Source organism: Mustela nivalis, assembly GCF_964662115.1.
Source record: "Mustela nivalis genome assembly, chromosome: 1".
Lineage (NCBI taxonomy): Eukaryota > Metazoa > Chordata > Mammalia > Carnivora > Mustelidae > Mustela > Mustela nivalis.
In genome coordinates this window covers 185742533-185764685 of record NC_139020.1, presented here as the reverse complement: position 1 = coordinate 185764685, position 22153 = coordinate 185742533, and the positions used below count along the sequence as shown (strand labels likewise).

Here is a 22153-nt window from a genome sequence, read left to right as displayed (position 1 = left end):
AAAAAAAAAAAAAAATGTAGAGTAATTAAAGCAAAATGGGTAGCTGAACTCCCAGGATAGATATTTCATGTTCTACCAGGGATCTCACTTCCCTCTCAGACAGAACAGCTTTGTGTGTGCTAGGGAACTTGCAAAAGGAGCCTATCGTTCTATTTGGGCCAACAGTAGTGAAGATCTCCAATCTCAAGCACTGTGGGCACTCTGCACAGGCACACCTGTGTTCTTCTGAGCCTTATTTTCACAGTCACTGGGTTATTACCCCAAAGGAAAGAGACTTAGAAGAGCAGGATCCTTTCCCTGTGGTAGTGAGCTGGTTAGTGGAAGAGAAAACATGACGATCAGGGGGGCCATAGAGCGATTTGGTTATGGAAGTTAACGAAGGCCTGGTTTCATCGTATCCTCCATTTTTCTCTCATACCCCACATTTAATCCCTCAGCAAACCTTACTGGCTCCATCTTCATGTACAGAATGTGACCACCTGTTGCTCCTGCCCCTGCTTTTGACACTGATACCAACTTCATTTTGCCCGGGTGGTTGCACCAGCCTGCACCTTGGTCCCCCTGCCTCAGAAACGTGGGGACATGGATACTATAATAAGAGAACAAGCCATTTGTCTGCCTGAAATACACCCACAGCTCCCATCTCATTCTTAGAAAAGCCTAAGTCCTCCCAGGGCCCCTAAAGCCTTACAAGGTATGGCTAGCTGCCCTCCTCTTCACTCACTCCACCTCGGCCACACCAATCTCCTTGTCGTTTCTGTAACATGCCCAGCCTGCTCCCACCCCAGGGTGCTTCCATTTGTAGGCCCCCAGATACCCTCAAGGGTCCTGCTTCACTTCCTTCAAGTCTTTGCCCAATGTCACCTCCACTCTATAGCCATTGCTAAGACTGCCATGTTTAAAGCCTGTCATATCCCATTGCACTCCTTACTGATTGTTCATGCTCTTTCTTGCTCTGTGGCATTCATCATCTTCCAAAGTATTATACAACTTACTTGTTTGTTTATTGGCCTTCCTCCTGTAAAGACAAGAGTCTCATTGAAGCCTGAAATCTTTGTCTCTTTGGTTTGCTGATAGTGCCTGAATAAATGGGTAAACTTTAGTGGGGCTTCCTTTAGTGTCATGTTTAAGAACATGGACCACGGAGTCAGACTCTTTGGTTCAAAATTCTTGCTCTACCACTTACGAGTCTTGGAACATTTATCTCCCCTCTCTAAGCCCATTTTCCCATCTGCATAATGGGTATGCTAATAGAATACAATTCATGGAAAGAATGCATACAGGATGCTAAATTCAGCCATTTGGCATATATTAAACACCCAATAAATATTTACTGTTGTTAGATATTTTGAAAATCAGTTTTCAAATTCTTCTTTTGCTTTCTTTGCAGGTGATTACAGAACAAAAATAAAGTATGGAGGAAGGGAGAACACCTCAGCTCATTCAATCCTCACAATCATCCTACGAGACAGTGTTAATTTCCCTGTTCAAAAAATGAGATCATGGAATCTCAGCAAGGTTGAATAAAATGCCAAAGGTCACTGAGAGGCAGAGCATGGCTTTACATTTGTGTTTGCTTTATGGTATTGGCTTTATTCTTGCCAATACCAACAAGCTCTGTTTCCCCATCCCTGCTATAGCAACTTCTAGTATCTTCCCTTTCCCTAAACACATCTGCGCTTTCCCAAGAGTTTGCTTGTTTGCTCTGTCTGGACTTGCCTTTCCCTTCACTTAGTCCCCCTGAAATCCTATCTCTTCAGGTCCTGCTCAAATGCTACCTCCTCCCATCAGTCCTTGGAACAGTCCTCAGATTTAACCCCTTCCTCTGCTCTGCTTAAGACATTCACTGACTTCTTCCCTTGTGCTCTAGTTATTCTGCACCATATAAGCCTTCCTCCCACTTCCAAGGATGTCCTTGAATTTGGAATCTGCACAAGGCTCATCTTTGTGCCTCAGTGGTGCCTGGTACAGCACAAGGGAGTGATAACATAGGCAAATCCAACTTGCAGGCTAGTGAGCAATGCCACCATTACATTTATGATTTTAAACAATCAGTGGATATAAATAAGCCTGCTATAGTCAATGCATGCTGGAAAAACCTATGGGGGGAAAAATGTATGGATGACTCTAAGGTATTCTACACGGTCACCAAGAGGTAAAACACAATGATGGAGAGACCAGGCAGATAGGTTGTGATGTAATATTAATATCCACAAGGGAAAAAAATCAGGTATTAATTGTTAGGCATGGAGTATTATTGAATAAAAAAGAATATACACTGATATAAACTATACTCACAATAGTTTGTGCTATAAACACAAAAGTCACAATATAGTGTGACACACACTGGGTGAGACAGGAGCAGTTCATAAATAATTTTAGCATATGCAATTTTTGTCTAAACAGAATAGGCATTCAGTAAATGTTTGCCAATGTGTAGAGTTGGATGGAATTGAAATAAACCATAAATGTATGACTTTGAAATTGAGAGGATACAAAAACACCAGGAAAAGAAAATTCCTTTCTAACCCTTATAAAGTTTTCCACAATTTGGTATATAAATAGAAATATATCTCGAAGGCTAAAGATAGAACAAGTAATTGAAGGTGGACTGAAGGGTGACAAGGGACTTGATTAGAAAGGAAAATTCATCTTGTCACTTATTACCTGAAATCGAAATTTATGCAAGACCAGCCAGAAGGCAATTTTCATTTTATCCAGGATAAACTAGAGCTTAAGCTACCAAAGCTTGTCATCTTGAATGTTTCAGTCATTGAAATAGTTGATGCCCTCTTGTTTAGCATATTTGCTGTTATAATTGTCAAGATGCCTTGATTTTCCTAAAATATTTCAGAGTCTGATCTCATTATAACAGGATTTGCTACAGAATGACACTTCATGATAAAGGCTAGTGGCTGAGTTACAAAGACTGCTGTATCTTCTTGTAGGGCAGACAGTCTTGGTGGTCCTCCTTCATGAAACCCCCACCGGTCCAGGACCGTTTTGGTGGGAGATTAGTTGTCTATCGATTTCCTTCATCCTTTATGAATATTTCCTTTAACTGATGTTGCAACAATGGCAGATCATCATCAGCAACATCAACCCAGCTCATTGTATCTCTGATGGTTATTTCTCTCTGGCCCTCCATATGCATTTCCAACCTTCTCCATTGGATGTTGTGCCTGGGAGGCTGGGCTCTGTGCACTGCAACATCCAGGATTCCCTGCTTTTTAGCTTCTGGTTGGGTTCCACTAATTATGGGGCAATGGGAGAGGCTGAAAAACAGGAAGAGAGTGACTTGGGGGTCTTTATTTCTGCCCAGACATGATCCAGCTGTTGTTGTTTTTAAAAAGCTATAGCTTCTGTTGAGCAGCTCTTTTACAACTGCAACAACACATTCTAACTTCCAAAACCTCCTGCCTCTCTCTCCTATGTCTTCATGCCTTGATGGGGTAGAGGGACCATATTAACTAGTCCTTTTTGGTTTCCTTTAATTCTACCCACAACCTTGTAATCTCTCATTAAACTCTCTTCAGGACCCTCACTTAAGTGTGTCATCTGTTTCCTAATAACTGTGTTTGGTATGTTTCCCAAGATCAGATGACGTCAATACAATAACAATGAAATGCCTCTCTGTACAGTTCCCTTATATTTGCTCCTTGAAACAACCCATGATCTTCTCCGACTATAACTACAGTAGCGGCCTTGCCATTGTCTTTCCCTCAGGTCATCTTGTTTATTTTCTTCTTAGCACACATCACTATCCGATAGTAAATATGATCAGTTCATCATTTTTCTCTTTGTCATCTTTTTCTTTCACCACAATGTAACTCTCATGGGGCCAGGTACCATGATTATTTTGTAAATCGAACAACAGTAATAATACACAGTAGAAACGTAATTTCCATCTGGGGAAATTCATGGGTAAAACAGGACCATTCTCAGTTTGGGCCTGGTCAGGAAACCTGGAACCCAGCACCACATGGTCATGAGTGAATCTGCAGGAGCCGTGCAGGTAAGGGTCAGTCTGCACCAGCCTATCCACTGTTAGAGGTTAGAAGGAAGAAGGAAGAAGGAGATCCTTCAGGCTGGAATGGCTGCAACTGGCTTTGACACTTGGAGATAGAAGGTCAGGCTACTGACCTTTAAACTACATTTAGCTCAGAAAACAGGCTTAACAGATGTCCTCCTTGTAGTAACTGGAAATATCACTGGCACATGAGAATTCAAGATTCAGTTATAGCATCTATGACCAACATGGGAGCCCAGGGAACTCACTACCACGTCCTTCTTCAAGGGGAGGATTAAAAATGATTGATTAGATGCTTTCAAATGATTGTCATGGTTCTAAGAAGTTGTGGTTGAGGGTTTTACACACAAAGAAATGGCATCCATGTACCTGTCTGATATGGGATACCTTCTCCGCTGCAAAAACTGGAGAATTTTCTTTCTACCAAACAAGTGAGCGAAGGCCAATGTGAAGGTGACAGTCCGGAAACAGAACACAGAAACAGAGTGCAGAAAGGGCTCAGAGAGAGCCAGAAAACTGCAAAGGCATGCAAGTTGAAAATGAAACCATTACTTGGCTAATGGGCAAAAGGCAATTTTCAGAATGGAGGAGAGAGAAGCAACCCCAATTTTTAATTTAGTTGATCAAGACTTTATTGTACTTCAAGTGAGCTTACTACACAGAGATTCATAATATCAACAGAAAAGCATATTGTGAAGGTCAGAATCAAAGAGTTGAGGACTTCAGTTCACAGAGTTTCTCAGAAACAAGATCATTCAAGTTCCTCCTCTAGTGTTCCCTTGAGAATCAGCCTCATCAGCATAAAGGCTTTAGAAATGCTGCCCCTTGTGCTATACTTCTTCCTTGCAGGATTCTTACAGCTGAACTATGACTCTCTTAATAATAATAATGCAGAGCACTTAGCAGCATCTAACAGGAGGCCCTTGGTCTCTTTTGCAGGGCCATCGCCACCATTACAGATAAAAGTGTTCACCAAGCCTTTCAAGGACATGCCAGGTCAACTCTGAATCTAGTGCATTAGCCATCCTGAAGCTTAATAGGTCCTTGAGGAAGGGTTGGGGAGCGGGGATGAAACGAAAAATTATGGATGAAGACAGAAATTGGGATGATACTCTTAATGAGTTTACTTCCTCAATATGTTATTTAAGAGCCTCCGCCCCCACCCCCGGATCACAGATTCTAGGCATTCCAATATTTACTTCAAAATATATTTCACAAATATTAGCTAGCATTTACAGCTCAAAACCTTTTCATTTTCTCATCTAACTGCAATAGGGGTCACTGGTTAAGTGATGATAAGGGACAGTAGGTTTCCAAATTGTTAGGAAGAATGGACTCTCTATGTCATTGTGTCTGTTTTGAAAATGACATGCCTATCACTCTCTTTCTCTTTATTTCACGAAGGGGAGAATAGAATACCCTAGGAATTGCTCATAAATGATGACTTGACATTTTACCCATCACATAACATTTGTCTTGCGCTTTGTCAAGAAAGGAAACCACTTAAAAAAAAAAAAAAAAGGAATGGCAATCACTTAAATTCTTACCATTCCCTTAGGTTTGTTGATCTTAAAAGCTTACCAATTTCCTTGCTCAGTATGAAATTTCATTACTTCCAATTTTAGAAAAGTTTCATAAAAAATAATATTTGAAGCCTGAGAATTCAGTAAGATGTCCCCCCAATCCCCAAACTCCTTCAAATTAAATGACTTAACTTTTATGCTATCAAGTAACTTGGCTGTGAGAGCAAGGATGGCACTTAATGCATCTTAAGTGTTGCTACTTAATTAGATTCAATAAGTGGGTTGAATAAATGAAATATAAATCTCTGTTTTATGCAGTTGAACTGAAATGTCTTCTGATCACACTGTGTTCACACCACCCAATCCCTCCATTCTTTTTTTTCCCTACTGAGGTTGATTTTAAACAGCATGAAGTGAGTTAAAATTTAACAATTATCTGGTTAATTTAGTTAGCAGAGGTGGCTTACGTAGACGGATGCACCCAGGAGATGGATATTTATCCGGAATGTCGCCAAACGATCAAATCAAAATCAGTTATGGCCATACAAAGACTGGATAAGAATGTTCATAGTACCTTTTAGTAATAACTCCAAACTGGAAACAATGCAGGTGGCCATCCAGACGACACCGAATGAGCATATTGGGTCTATCCATACAATAGAATACTACTCATTAATCAAAGAGAGCTAACTACTGATACATACAACTACCTGAAGAAGTCTTAAAAATGTTTTGTTACATAAAAGAAGCCATACACAAAGAATGCTCATTGTATGGTTCCATTTATATGAAGCTCAAAACCAGGCAAAACTAATCTATGGTGATAGGAATGAGAACTAAGATCCCTCCATGGAGCGACGCTACCCACTGATAAGGGAATTTGAGAGCTTCCTGCTCCCACCCGGTGAGTTGAGGGATAGAAAATCAGATTCCTGCTTAGCCCCACTGACACCGCTTGGGCCTGGTCAATCAGAGTGCCGATTCCTTGCTTAGATGGGAGGATCAGCTTCCGGTTTCACTTTGCTTTAAACCCTGAAAGAGGGTGAGTTTGGAGAGGGTGATTGGCTCTGTTGGTGTCTTGTTAGTGTAAGGTGGTCATTACCAAAAGGCTTTCTATTGCAAAGTCTGCTCTTCTCCTGGTCCTTTGGTTAGGAAAACAGGCTTTTATTGGAGTTTTTGGTCTATACTAGTTGGTAGTTCAGAGCTGAAGGCTTCTGGGGTTACCCTGTGTGAATATAGGGAAGGCAATAAGGAAGTCTGGGGAACTCAATCATGTGTCATTCTTCAAGTCCCAGGGCCCTTGGACAGTCTACCCTCTCCTTTCTATTCTTCAGAGTCTTCCTATACGGGGTATTATATTAAGTCCAGGGGTTTTTAGTTGCAAGAGGGGTGACCTGGATGGAGCAGAGCTACTCTTTGAGGTATCTGAGTTTGAGCTCCTATAAAACTGTAAATTGCCACAATTGTCATTATGGTTTTGATGCTAACCCAGGGAAACCACAAGTCTGGGTTTTCCAAAGAACGGTCTTTGTGATTTTTTTTTCCTTGCGTGGGAAATTGTATTTTCAATGGTTTCCTCACAATTTTCCAAGAGGTTTCTAGTTTCAACATTAGTAATACTCTTTTACCCACTGTGTCTGGGGCAACCCATAAGAGGAAGTATATTCTGCCTCATTTTAACAAGTATAATGAAAAGAACAATGAAAGTTCTCCAGGGAATCACCAAACAGGAGCTCTTGAGAGAATGATGGGCCCTCACCCCATATTGGAAGAGTTGTCCTCTCAGGCTTAGAAGGAAAATACTAACCAATGCATCAAATGAATTTTAGATTGTGTATTTTCTCATTTTGTTGTATTTTATTTTAAAAAGACTGTGGTAAAATTATAAAAATCCACACCTATTATTGATCTGAACCTACAAGCTTTCATTAGGCACAAGAGAGCCAACAAAAAAAAATTTCTTGAACTACTTAAGGAGTGCCTACATGCTCCAGTGACTGCTCCTCCAATGGCTTTGATATCCTCATAAAGGTTGCTGAAGAGGGGACCCACACCACTCACGGGCTCCCTGTTGATTCCCACCCCATCAGCCCACCATCATGATTGGACCAGGAAACCAACAAGACTAATCCTGTGATGCTGTACATCAGTGGCTGGCAAACGAGTCCATGGGGGTAAGTGTGGCCCCCCAGCTGCTTCTGTGGAGAAGGCTTTATTGGCACACAGCCACATTCATTCTTTTATGTACTAAGGCTGCAACAGCAGACTTCAGTAGAGGCACCAGAGAGTGTGTATGGCCCACAAAGCCAAAATGTTTGCTGTCTGCCCTCCCCTTCACAAATACAGGTTTTCTTTTCTTTCTTGCTTGCTTTTTTTTTTTTTTTTTTAATTTATTTGACAGACAGAGATCACAAGTAGGCAGAGAGGCAGGCAGAGAGAGAGGAGGAAGCAGGCTCCCTGCTGAGCAGACAGCCCGATGCAGGGCTCGATCCCAGGACCCTGGAATCATGACCTGAGTGGAAGGCAGAGGCTTAACCCACTGAGCCACCCAGGCATGACCCCAAATACAGTTTTCTGCTCTACATCCCACTTACCTCACTCACTGCTTCCTTAGCTGCCTCCTCCTCACCTCCTGATATATAAGCCCTAGAGTCTTTTAGAGAGTAGTTTCTAGGCATCCCTTCATCTCTTTGTTGACTTTTTAGGTCAATGGTTCTCAACCCCCAGAATCATCTGGAAAGCTTTTTAAAAATATTGATGACTCCCCAAGGGTTTTGATTTAATTAGTCTAAGTTAGGGCTCAGTCTTCAGTTCTTTCTGAACACTCGCCAGCTAATCACAGCTTATACAGCTAGGGGGTAGGAATAGCTACTGTAGGTGATCTTGACTAGCCACAAGGCTGTATATTACTATATATCAACAACTTACATATCTAATCCCAACATCACCCCTGAATTCCATATTCATATGTTCAACTGTTGCCTTGACATTTCCTTCTGGATTTCTTTTTTTTTTTTTTAATATTTTTATTTATTTATTTGGCAGAGAGAGAGATCACAAGTAGGCAGAGAGGCAGGCAGAGAGAAAGGAAGGGAAGCAGCTCCCTGCTGAGCAGAGAGCCCGATGCGAGGCTCGATCCCAGGACCCCAGGATCATGACCTGAGCTGAAGGCAGAGGTTTAACCCACTGAGCCACCCAGGCGCCCCTCCTTCTGGATTTCTAACAGGTATCTCAAACAGAACACATTTAAATCAGAACTCAGGATTTCCTCTTCTTCTCCTCTCAGTAAACAATATTCCATTCTTTCAGTTGCTCAGGACAAAAATCTGTCATTTTTGACTCCTCCCCCTTTTAAAAATGCTCCATCTCAAATCCACTAGCAAATCCTACTTTACCTTCAAATTGTATGAGTCTACCCACTTACCATCCCTGCTGCTGCCACGTGGCCCAAGCTGTGATCAACTGTCATGGGTTTCCTACTGCTTTGGTCTCCTGGTTTCTTCTCTTCACCCCTCGGCGGTTTTTGTTAAAATAGAAGCCAAGATGATTGTAATAGACAATGACTTGGATCAAACCACTCCTCTGTTCAAAGACTAAGAATGGCTTTCCATCTTTCTCAGAATACGAACCGAAGTTCTTACACTGGCCTCAAAGACTTGGATGATCCAGGTTTCTGACGCGTCTCCCTCTACCTTTGCCTCCCACCTTGTTTCTCCTCACTCACTGGGGTCGCGCCACACTAGACTCCTGGACATGCCTTAAACATACCTTTCCCCTAAGAATATTTGCACCTTCTCCCTGGAGAGTCTGCCTCTACTCTCAGATATACTAATCATTCCCTCTGGAATATTACCTTATCAAGGATGGTTGCTCTGATCACAAAATCTCAAATAGCTTTCCTCAAAATTTTCTTCCCCCTTATTTTTTTCCTCAAAGCACTTACATGTGATATACTTGTTTGTTTAGGCTTTGTCTTCCCCTTACTAGAAAGTACGCTACAATTAGAGCACAGCTGCTGGGATGTATAACTCCAGGGGGTACACACCATTGTCTATGTGAATGTGTCTCTGAGAACTGTGCAGTACACAGCCTGAGTAACTGCACATGGTAACCTGCTTCAAAGCAAAGTGCTTGGTTTTGTTCACTGCTCTATTTCTAGGGCCTTAAATGCTGCCTGATGCAAAATAGGCTCTCAATTATGTTTGGTAGATGAATTGTTGAACATATACCACTTATAATTTTGCTTGGATTGATATTCATGAAAAAGATGTTCTGAGGTACTTTTCTATACTGTTGACAATATGTTCTCCTTCATCTTGATATTTAATATAATTTTATTTTATATAATATATACTTATATATAATTTATATAATATAAAATTTGTATATAATATATAATTAATTATTTATATAATACATTTACATAACTTTATATGAAGGCTTTTCTTCATATTTTTTAACGTCTTGCTATCAACTATTTTCCTTTTGCTTGTTTTCATGAACAAGATGAAGTCTTCTGTAGGTTATCTGACTAGCAGCCCTTATTGTTCCTATCGCTGGATTCCTCTTCTTTAAAAAAAAAAAATTCGCTTTTTAAAAATTATCATCAAAAAAATACTTATTTATTTTGTGTCTCCCTATTGGACTGTGAGCTCCAAGGATGTAAAGATTTTATTCTTTTTTCACATCCTGGCCCCAAATAGGTGCTCAATTATTATTGGTTAAAAGGAAGTAAGGAAGGAGGGAAAGAAGGCAGAAAGACAGATGAGAGAAGCTCAGAGAAATCAGAAAAGTTGGTACTAAAGGAGCTGGAGGCTTGTCTCCGTCAGTGTATCTGCTTCACACACAGGCAGCCATAAGAGTCTGTTCTCAGCTATATGGGTTGATGGTTTTTGACAATCAAATGCCATAGACTGTTTCCAAATATTCTTTTTTGGACCAAAGAAAATACTAAATAAAATGTGTCCATTAAAATCATAAACATTGTCTACGGCCATACCACCCTGAACGCGCCTGATCTCGTCTAAAATCATAAACATTTTCAGATGAATGGATAAAGAAGAAATTGTATATACAATTTATATATATATATATAAATAACTTATACATATATTTATATATAAATTATTTATATATATATATATATATAATGAGATATTAGTCACCCATAAGAAATATAGGGGTGACATATATAAAATGAAATATTAGTCACCCATAAGAAAGAAGATTTCCCCATTTGTGACAATACACATGGATCTTGAGGGCATTTTGCTTAGGGAAGTAAGCCAGACAAAGACTGCATGCTATCACTAATAAGTGGAATATGAAAAGACAAACAGGGGGCTAAACTACAAGAGCAGAGCATAGAAAAGCTGGGGCTGGGGGGTGGAGATAGGTAGACATTGGTCAAAGGTACAAGTTTTCAACTCTAAGATGACGAGGATATGAGGACCTAAAACATGGTGACTCATTGCTAACCCTGTATAATTGGAATCAGCTATGAGAATAGAACTTGAATGTTCTCATGAAATAAAATAAATAAATATGTGAGAGGATGGATATGATAATTAACTAGATGGGGTAATCTTACGCAATAAAAAATATGTATCAAGTCACCACAATATGCGCTAAGTATCTTACAACTTTATATATCCACTGTACCTCAATAAAGCTGTTTTTCTAAATGAAGGGGGAAAAAAAAGACAAACTAGCTTGAGAATTGAAAAAGTAAACCGTTTAGAGAACATATATTTTATAGTCATACTGACCTTGCCATAAATATCAGCATTGCTTCTTAAAAAAAAGAAAGAAAGAAAGAAAGAAAGATAAATATTTGATGGTTTTAGAAATAGAATCAATAGTGATAGTCAGAATTGAATAAAACTCTAGATACTTAGTATGCTGGAAATCACCTTGATTTTGTTTATTTTCTTTATGCATTGTATTGCTATAGATTATTTTTATGAACTTTGTTTTTGTTGTTGTCTTTGATCATTTACTTCCCTTTCTTTCTACTTTTATCTTGGGGGAAAAAAAAAGTAATCCTTGAATTTAAAGACCAAATGGACAGGAATCTATATAAGCCAAAAGCCTGAGAACACTTTTTTTTTTCCCCATTGCCAGCAGACCTTGATGAGCTCCAGAAAAAATTCTTATGATGATGAAGGGAAGAACAAATTTATATATAGGAAAGAATTATTCATTAAAGGTTGAAAAGAAACAGTTGTACTTCCTAAAATTCTTTCCAGTGTCCTCATATTGCTTGCATTTCACATTATGCATCTTCTCATGAAATGTCACCAGTGACTTTTCTCCAGTCAGCTTTAACTGTTGTGTCTGTGAAATTATTTGTCTTGAGCCACATAATTGCATATTGTGAGCAACTTGTCTTTCAGATGCTAAAGGAAAGAAACTCAATCTCAAAATGATACCTTTCTTATCTCTGGGATAAGAGGGGAAAAGTCTTCTAGGTACTGTCACTTTTCCTCAGAAAAACTGCCATCTCTTTAAAAAACACTGTTTGAAAGCAGTAAATGATGCAGAACAACAAGCCGTCAGAGGAAAGACCAGAGATATTTTAAGACCTTGCATAACATTTGTAGAAATTCTCAGCGCCAGAGTAGACATCATAATCTTGAGAAAGGTTGCACTGAATTCAGATGACTGATTTTCACATGGATAGAGGGGGATTTCTGCCTTCAACGAAAAAAAATTTCTTGGATAGAAAAGAGATCTGCTCAATTTATGCCTTTCTTAGGTCCCTTGTTTCAAACAGATTGTTATAAGACTGTTAACTGATGATAAAAAAAAAAAGTCTGTTAACTGATAATATTTTAATGTTTTTATCCTAATTCCTTTAGTCAACTCAAGGACAGGAAAGTCTAAACATTATTGGGATATTGTGGTAGTGGGGAATGAGGTGAGAAATATTTTTTATTGAAAGAAGCCAAACAAATGTAAGAAAAGAAAAAATAAGGTACAATTAATGATTACTTTTTAATTTGAACAATGAAGAAACATGTCCATAGGGGAATAAATTCAAATGAGAAGTAGCGATCTTTTATACACATTCTCTCTTTTTTTTTGTTTTTTTAAAGATTTTATTTATTTGACAGAGATCACAAGTAGGCAGAGAGGCAGGTAGAGAGAGAAGAGGAAGCAGGCTCCCCGCTAAGCAGAGAGCCTGATGCGGGGCTCGATCCCAGGACCCTGGGATCATCATGACCTGAGCTGAAGGCAGAGGCTTTAACCCACTGAGCCACCCAAGTGCCCCTCACGTTCTCTATCTTTAATATAAATATTTAATTAACTACTTTATTGGCCATTGAGAAAAAGGGAAGACTGAAAAAGAATAAATACTAAATTATCCTGAAATCAACCAGGAGTAAAATTCTAAGTTAAACTATAAAGAAAACACCTTGCACTTAAAAAGGAAGGACTGGAGAAAGGTTCGGCGACTGAGGGGCAAGATGGCGGCCGCCCTGGCGCTGGCTGCTGGGCTGTGCGTGGCGCGCAGGGCGGTGGCTGTGGCGGGGCCGCGGGGGGCACAGGTCCGAGGAGCTGCAGGTGTGACTGATGGAAATGAAGTGGCCAAGGCCCAGCAGACAGCTCCTAAGGGAGCAGCCCCAACAGTCTTCTCCCGGATCCTGGATCGAAGCCTCCCAGCTGATATTCTATATGAGGACCAGCAGTGTCTTGTATTCCGTGATGTGGCGCCTCAAGCTCCTGTGCACTTCCTTGTCATTCCTAAGAAGCCCATTCCTCGGATTAGCCAGGCTGAAGAAGAGGACCAGCAGCTTCTAGGACACCTTCTCCTTGTGGCCAAGAAGACAGCAAAGGCTGAGGGCCTGGGAGATGGATACCGACTTGTGATCAATGATGGGAAGCTGGGTGCACAGTCTGTGTATCATCTGCACATTCACGTACTTGGGGGTCGACAGCTCCAGTGGCCTCCAGGTTGAACCTACCAACTGACCAAGAACCCCAGACCTGGATGCTTGGAGGGTGGGGGGAATGAATATGATGCTAATAAACTTGCTCTCCCTCGAAAAAAAAAAAAAAAAAAAAAAAAAAGGAAGGACTATTGACCACAATGAGATGAGAACATTTCCCTTACTTCATTCTTTAATTAACCAACCTGGTAGCAACATAATCTGAGTTCAAAGTATTCAAGGAGACTGAAAATGATCCACCTTTGTTTTGTGATCCGTTCACACAGGTGGCATTAAAGAAAACAATCTCTAACAATGAGAAGTCTATCAATTGTCATGATCAAAAAGTATCTGAAAGTACCTTTACACATAATGTGGTTATTGGATTGGACAAAACAATGGAGAAAATATCTACAAAGCTAATGTTGGTGAGTAATTTAAATGATAACTAAGTTCTGAATAGCATTTCCATTTCTATTCTGCTGATTCAATGATGTAAGTAGATATTAAGTCCAACACTCTAATTACTTTTGAGTTGGGGATTAAACCTATCAGTGATTTTTGCCTGGTTCTTTTCTTATTTTATTTATTTATTTATTTATTTATTTATTTTTAGATTATTTATTTATTTATTTGACAGAGAGAGAGAGATCACAACTAGGCAGAGAGGCAGGCAGAGAAAGAGGAGGAAGCAGGCTCCCTGCTGAGCAGACAGCCTGATGTGGGGCTCAGGGCTCCATCCCAGGACCCTGGGATCATGACCTGAGTGGAAGGCAGAGGCTTTAAGCCACTGAGCCACCCCAGGCGCCCCCTTTTCTTATTTTAGATATGGTCGTAAATCCTACAGGAATGTATATTCCTTTCCTCTTCACTCCCACACATTCGTGCCACACACAAACTCACATACCCATTAATGGTTTAGTATAGAGTTTGCAAACACATTACCTTAAAGACAAGGCAAGTTACATAAAGGAGAAAAGGCTCTGTATAAGACCATAGTGAAGACTGCCGCAAACTTGATTAAACCAGTTGCTTGAGGGGATCGCTCCTAATTATCTCCAGCCAATTACTGACACGGGAGAAAGTAAATCAGGGCGGCTAAATCTCATTTCGCAGGAGAAGCCACGAATCCATATGTTTTATGAAATCTTCCACTATTTACATAGTGTCCCTTAGTTCAACTCAACAAACCAACAAGTGGACAGAACACCTTCCTCACTAGAAACTTATGTCTGCAGGTTGATTTTAATTAGTCGCCTATCAGGATGTTAGCAGGTTTAGATTTTAATCTCTCCTTTTCTCTCCCTTGCTGGGAGGTCTTGGGCAAGTCCTAGAAACAACAGATTTGCATCACAAATAGAAACTTACTTGACATTGTAGGGGCAACAGAATTTAGAGAACATTTCATCCCTGTTATTTACTTTAGAGATGAAGATATTCAAGTTTAGATAGTTCCCTTGATTGGTCTAAGGTCCTGGGGGACAGTAATGTGAAAGCCGACATTGGAAACTGAGCTTCGGAATCCCGGCGCATGGAGTCACTCGAAGATTAAAGCGATGAGCATAATCAGGTCAAGGGGGGAGGAAATCATGATGATAATTTTTAATTTGAAAAAATTCACAGTTCAGGAACCTGCTAGAGGGCAGAGCTTTATGTACCTATCCAGCATACGGCATTACTCTCAAATCCTCTGAATGGATGAATGAGTAAATGAATACAGTAAGAGGAAAATCATTGTCATCAGGACAAAAAGGTCATCATTAAGAAGCCAACGACCAAAACGACAGAGGAAATCTGTGGTTGGGGGATAAATTAACTCAAGTAAAATGCCTTATTGTTCATTGGAAAGAATATTAAAACAAACACAATGGAACAAAACAGCTCCTTCCTGATGAATCTCTGACTTAGAGCTGAATAGGAATATAGTCTTTCCTGGATATGATTTCTGATTGCTTTTTCCTAATGCTGGGAATTCAATTTATTGACTCTATCAAAGTGCCCTGAGGAGAGGAGTATATTCCCTGGCTGAATGTAGATAAAAAGAAACTTGATATTAAAGATGGTTTACATGATAGTCCACAGAAAATATAGCCAAGTCAAGTATGCCCTTGCTTGTGGCTTATTAAAAACTGATTTTTTTTTTTCCCAGGAAGATGTATGTACTTTATGGAGCTCTGGCCTAGAATTTAATGCACGTTGTTTTTATATCCCCTGTGAATTCCTGCTGCTCCCAAGCTCAAAAAGCTTGTCTCCTGCCTTCCTCTCAAAGTTGGCCTACTGATTAATTTTTCTCTTTTATGAAAAATTGAAATGCAAGATGAATAAGACAGGCGTTGTCCAACTCTTATAAAGTTAAGGATTTATTTGGAATATTTTTTATAAAGTATCAAGCAGAATACATAAATGATACCCATGACAGTAAATGAACATGATAAATTATGCCATCAGTATTCTAGTTTTGATGTAACAGGGCACAGCTCCCCTCTATAAAATGTTTCTTGTTGCTTAAAATTTTAACTACCATTTTTCCACCTTGTCTTTTTTTTTTTTTTTAAAGATTTTATTTATTTATTTGACAGAGAGAAATTACAAGTACACTGAGAGGCAGGCAGAGAGAGAGAGAGAAGGAAGCAGGCTCCCTGCTGAGCAGAGAGCCCGACGCGGGACTCGATCCCAGGACCCTGAGATCATGACCTGAGCCGAAGGCAGCGGCTTAACCCACTGAGCCACCCAGGCGCCCCTCCACCTTGTCTTTTAATACTCCCACAAAATGTGTTCGTAGAACATGTAAGGGGGGCATTGTGAATTTTGCTTATGGATTATTGGTTTTGTATTTGTAGGTGGCTGGCTCAGGAGGTCAGGCATGAATGTCTTGGTGGAAATCCATGAGGTGTGACCCAGAGCCACGGTCAGTGCTGCTGTACAACATCGACACTGTGGCTACACCTAGGCTGATTGCCTGCGGTGTTTCTGCCCCTTGTGGTTAAAATCACAGAAGCAGGGATTTTGAGTCAGTGCAAACAGACCCTTCTACTGAGATTAGAAATGCACTACTGTGGGTCACTCAGGGTCTTTCCCTTGCGTATGTGTTTGTTTTCAAGTCTCCTTTTCTTCTTGGCAACCATAAGCCAAGAAGAAACCAGAGCCATACTTCAACTCATGAATATCTATTAATTGGCCTATGTGTGTTCAGTTCTGAGACACAATGGCTACTCTGAGAAGCTACAAAACATTCTTTGGGAAAATAGTAACTGACATTTATTGAACACCTCTACATGCTGGGCGCTAGGCATTAACGTCCTTGTATTATCTCACTTAAGTCTCGCAGTAACGTATCATCTTGAGTCTACTGCCAACTTCTTTGAACTCTAACACTTGGGTTAACCCACTTGCCTGATCCAGATCTTTCTCTCTCAAATGTGAACTTCCTTGCAAGGTTACAAGTTCATGCTGTAGCCTCACAGTCCCAGACAGAGTGGGGACCTGGTAATGGTCATAACATTAAGATCATTCATTTCAGTTATAAAAATAAACTGGAAAAATACCTGGGTCTACCGTGAATCAGGCAGAAAGCCTGAAGTATGCTTTCTGCCCTAGGTTCCTAATCCCCTTTGGTTTTGTTTCCATGGGGATTTATGCTGTTTTGCCAGCCACAGCTCACTGTTGACTCAGATTATTCCTATCAGCCATTAAAATCCCCCAGTCCTTTTCTTTTCTCTCTCTCTCTCTGTTTTTTAAAAATCCATGCTACTAAGAAGTCTTGTTTTCTCTACTGACACACGGAGGAACTTTTGGACGTATGTACTGACATTTAACTCTGTTAATAATATCCATCTAAATTATTCCAGTCCTTGTTCTTTAAAAAATTATAAACAGTTCCAAGAATTACGATGTTTTGATTGCCTTGAATCTGAACATCCATGTAGTGGATATTGACCATTTTTTGAACTACGCAGTTTGAACATGGTTCCTACTTGGGGTCAATTGTTAGTCTGAGTCATGGTGGGAAGCAGAGCCCCCAGCCTCTTCTTATAGAACCCAAAGAAGGCAAAGAGTCCCTTTCCCTGTCCCTGGCAGCGGAGGAATGGGCCTATGACAGGGGCTGGTCATTCAGATGATCCTACCAGGGCCTGAGTATCTTAAGAGAATGATGTAGAAATGCAGGAACAGGGCAGATATATTCACAGGGAGGTGGCAATGGAGAGGATGCAGCTTTGGCAACCAGAGGCTTGATGCTGGCTCCTGTACCATTGCCATTACATGGCCTGGGCTAAGTCTTGCTGACTATGTTTCCTCATTCCCTGGGCATCTGCCTTCACTTCTATGTCTCCCCACCCCATCCCAACTCTCTCTGGTGTTAAACATAGCTAGTGCTTGCAACTACAACCCTTGACTGAGGCAGTTCACTTCTGTTGTCCTCACCGCTCTACCCCTGGAGTGAGAACCCATCATCTCACCGCTGGACCATGCCAACAGTCTCCTGCCTCTGTGTTCCCACACACCATGATCTTCCCCCCTGCAGCCCATTGAGCCATCATTTAACACAGCTAAGTCAGATTAGGCCATTCAGCTCATGAAACCCTTCAGAGGCTTTCAAGCACATGAAGACCCAAAACCCCAGCCTCCTACCTTGATGGCCTCCATTTTCAAACTCCCATCATCTCACGTTGCTCCCACCCCCAAACTCTAATCCTCGATTACATTGAGCCTGGTCCTACTTCTAAGTATTTGTGCTTTTAGGGCTGCTAGATTTAAAAAACCCTTTCATTACCAGGAGGATAAAAACTCATTTGTTGTTTATCTGAAATTCAAATGTAATGGGGTGTCCTGTATTTTTATTTGCAAAAACTGGAAACTGACACTTGCTGTTACTTTGGCCTGGCCCCCGCCTCTCTTACTTTCTTGTGGAGCCCTCGCTAAATCATCTGATCTAAAGATGCCATCCCCACCTGTCAGGCTGTGTTTACACTGTATTTATCAAAGTGCTTACATTCTCTCAAGTCACCCTGCACTTTGTTTTGTGACTATTTATGGGCTTACCTCTGTCTAACTGGAAAGTGAATTCCATGGGACAGTGGTCTTGACTCCACTGGGCTCTGCTGTACTCGAGCACCTGGAACTGAATGGCCAATAGTAGATGCTCAATAAATACATATTGAATGAGCAAACGAAATTAGTGTCTGATAGAAACCCAAAGAATGAACCCCAAATTCAATGATTTTCCAAGTAAAACCTACCTTTTTTCCTTTTTTAGTTTCTTTCGTTCTCCCCCCCGCCCTTTTTTTTTTAAAGATTTATTTATTTATTTGAGAGAGAGAGAGAATGAGAGCTTCGGGAGTCAGGGGAACTCCTCAAGATTCCCTGCTGAGCACAGAGACTGATGCAGCTCAATTCCAGGACCCTGAGATCATGATCTGAGCCAAAATCAAGTGTCAGACACTTAACCATCTGAGCCACCCAGGCACCCCTTTTAGTTTTTAATTGTGCGCCAATCACCCCCGAACTTTAAAAGTAACCTATACAGTAATAATACTGGTCTTGCATCAAAGTCCAGTTGCAATAAGGCACAGTACCCACAACGACAGTTATTTCATTAGGAATACTCAATGGGACACTGACTCCTAGGAAGCTGTGTGTAGTTTCCTTTCTCCTCAATGAAGGTAGGATAATTATACCATTTTTCAAATCTAATTTGGTTTGTATCCTCTATCGGAAAGGTGAGATGGACACAATGAAGAGTTGGCTTACTGTTTTTTTATTTCTGTTTGAACACTGAACTGATTTGGAAATTATTTCGCTTATTTTTCTGACACCCTGAATATTCCTTGTGTTACCTCCAGGATGAGGAATGGGACCCCAGGGCCACATGAGTTTATTACATAAGGAGGCATCTGTTTTTCCCCCTTTTCAGCATAGCTTCATAAAAGCCATCAGCATTTTAATAGAGTCGGGTATCTATCTGGAGGTTTATAAACCTGGGAAAATGAGTATGTGTTCCACAATGTAGACATGGATATTTTTATTAATTTGGAGAACTGATTCCCCCAGGAGAATGAGATTCTGCTTGAGTTGTCTGCTAGGCTTTCAATCATTCTGAAGTCCTATGCTTATATTTTGTGAATAGAGCTGTGGAACCTACAGAGAGATGCAACCTTCCTATAATTTGGGGAAGTTTGGAGCCAAATATGAAGTTGAGAATACACATCACTATGACAAGCATCCCAACCAAACCAAGAGAAGGAGAGAAACAGAGGCAGGACGGGAGGGAGAAGAGAGAGAGTAGGGGAGGAGGTGGGGGAGGAAAGGACTTACTGATCCTGTAACTGTCCTGTAACTGATCCTGTAAGTCTAGAGGTAGGTCTGGCTCAGGTGTGGTCTGATGCAGGGGTTCAAATGATGTTATCTTACTTTCTCTGTCTCTGTCTACTTCCTTCTTGCTTGGCCACACTCTTGATGGGGTTGTCCATTTCCTTATTTGTTTCCACCGTGATTCAGATTGGCATGATGGCTGCTAATTCTCCAACTTTCTATTTCATCCAGCTAGTGACCCAGCAGAAATAAGAACCCCTCTTTGCCAATTCTCTCAACAAATGTCCCAGAGCTAATTCTCAAGGACCTAACTTAGTTGGCTCAAGTACCTATTCCTGAACCAATCTCTGTCACCAGGGGGATGGAATATACTTATTAGCCAGCCCTGGGTCAATCCTGCCCCTTGGCTGAGGAAGAAGTGCTAAGTCATGTTACTCCACTCAAAGCACACTGACTGTGAGTGGGGAAAGGGTGATGTGCTGATGAAACTTGGGGTGCTGTTTCTATATAAAGAGGGAAGAGGGAATAATTATATAGTCTTTTTCTCTACTGCACTCTCCCCTTCCTGTTTCCCCATAATATCCTACTGCTCTTACACAAATGACTTCCTAATAGCTCAGTACATTTGGGAACCTAAAGGCTGGCTTTCAATCATTATATTTTGTGAATAGAGCTGTGGAACCTACAGAGAGATGCAACCTTCCTATAATTTGGGGAAGTTTGGAGCCAAATATGAAGTTGAGAATACACATCACTATGACAAGCATCCCAACCAAACCAAGAGAAGGAGAGAAACAGAGGCAGGACGGGAGGGAGAAGAGAGAGAGAGTAGGGCAGGAGGTAGGGAGGAAAAGGACTTACTGATCCTGTAACTGAGAAGTCTAGAGGTAGGTCTGGCTCAGGTGTGGTCTGATACAGGGGTTCAAATGATGCTATCTTACTTTCTCTGTCTCTGTCTACTTCCTTCTTGCTTGGACACACTCTTGATGGGGTTGTCCATTTCCTTATTTGTTTCCACCGTGATTCAGATTGGCATGATGGCTGCTAATTCTCCAACTTTCTATTTCATCCAGCTAGTGACCCAGCAGAAATAAGAACCCCTCTTTGCCAATTCTCTCAACAAATGTCCCAGAGCTAATTCTCAAGGACCTAACTTAGTTGGCTCAAGTACCTTTTCCTGAACCAATCTCTGTCACCAGGGGGATGGAATATACTTATTAGCCAGCCCTGGGTCAATCCTGCCCCTTGGCTGAGGAAGAAGTGCTAAGTCATGTTACTCCACTCAAAGCACACTGACTGTGAGTGGGGAAAGGGTGATGTGCTGATGAAACTTGGGGTGCTGTTTCTATATAAAGAGGGAATAATTATATAGTCTTTTTCTCTACTGCACTCTCCCCTTCCTGTTTCCCCATAATATCCTACTGCTCTTACACAAATGACTTCCTAATAGCTCAGTACATTTGGGAACCTAAAGGCTGGCATCACTTTACTGTACCAAAAGGAACACTGCAATCATGTTAATAAAAGCTGGACAAGAAGTAACCTTTGCTTTCAGATCAGTAGACAGCAACTGGCTGAGTACATACCTGAAAGTGTTTTCTTTCAGGCAACAAGGCACAGAGCAGATGAAACACCCACCCTCTGCAAGACTTTCACCTACCACATGCCTTCTCATCCTACTCCTCTCAGTTCTCTCAAATTCAGGAGTTTTTGTTTTGTTTTGTTTTTTTAAAGATTTTATTTATTTATTTGACAGAGAGAGATCACAAGTAGGCAGAGAGGCAGGCAGAGAGAGAGGAAGGGAAGCAGGCTCCCCACTGAGCTGAGAGCCCGATGTGGGGCTCGATCCCAGGACCCTGGGATCATGACCTGAGCTGAAGGCAGAGGCTTTAACCCACTGAGCCATACAGGCGCCCCTCAAGAGCTTTTGGAAAGAGCAACATGGCTTCAAGTCACAATCGGGACTGCCCACATTATGGATGTAAATTTGACTGATAGATGACCTATGTTCTTACCATATATTTTTTTAAGTCAGCAGATTAACTTGACAGAAAATTTCAAGTTTATTTATTTTATTATTATTTATTTATTATTATTTGATACAGAGAGAGAGAGAGAGAGATCACAAGTAGGCAGAGAGAGAGGAGGAAGCAGGCTCCCTGCTGAGCAGAGAGCCCGATGCGGGGCTTGATCCCAGGACCTTGGGATCGTGACCTGGGCAGAAGGCAGAGGCTTAACCTACTGAGCTACCCAGGAGCCCCTTCTCACCATATTGTTATATGCATGACCACCCTCACTGAAATGGTGTGTTTGAGCATGGTCAGTCATACTCTACCAATGCGTAATGAAGGCTTAGAGAA

The 22153-nt window shown here is 41.0% G+C and overlaps 1 protein-coding gene and 1 long non-coding RNA gene across 3 annotated transcripts in view; one reads left to right on the top strand and one right to left on the bottom strand.

Annotated features, from left to right (window-relative positions):
• Positions 1 to 12992: 12992 nt before the first annotated feature.
• Positions 12993 to 13586, top strand: LOC309862913 (adenosine 5'-monophosphoramidase HINT2). The gene has a single exon (XM_082727332.1). It carries the CDS (start codon positions 13023 to 13025, stop codon positions 13512 to 13514), a length of 492 nt encoding a protein of 163 aa, XP_082583458.1. The 5' UTR covers positions 12993 to 13022; the 3' UTR covers positions 13515 to 13586.
• Positions 13587 to 18522: 4936 nt separating this feature from the next.
• Positions 18523 to 22153, bottom strand: part of LOC309862873 — a 230719-nt gene continuing 227088 nt past the window's right edge. The window contains exon 5 of one of the 2 annotated variants that reach the window (XR_014310767.1): positions 18523 to 18603. This is a non-coding gene — a long non-coding RNA (uncharacterized lncRNA). The remainder of the gene's footprint in view (positions 18604 to 22153) is intronic. The other variant, XR_014310768.1, reaches the window with a different exon arrangement.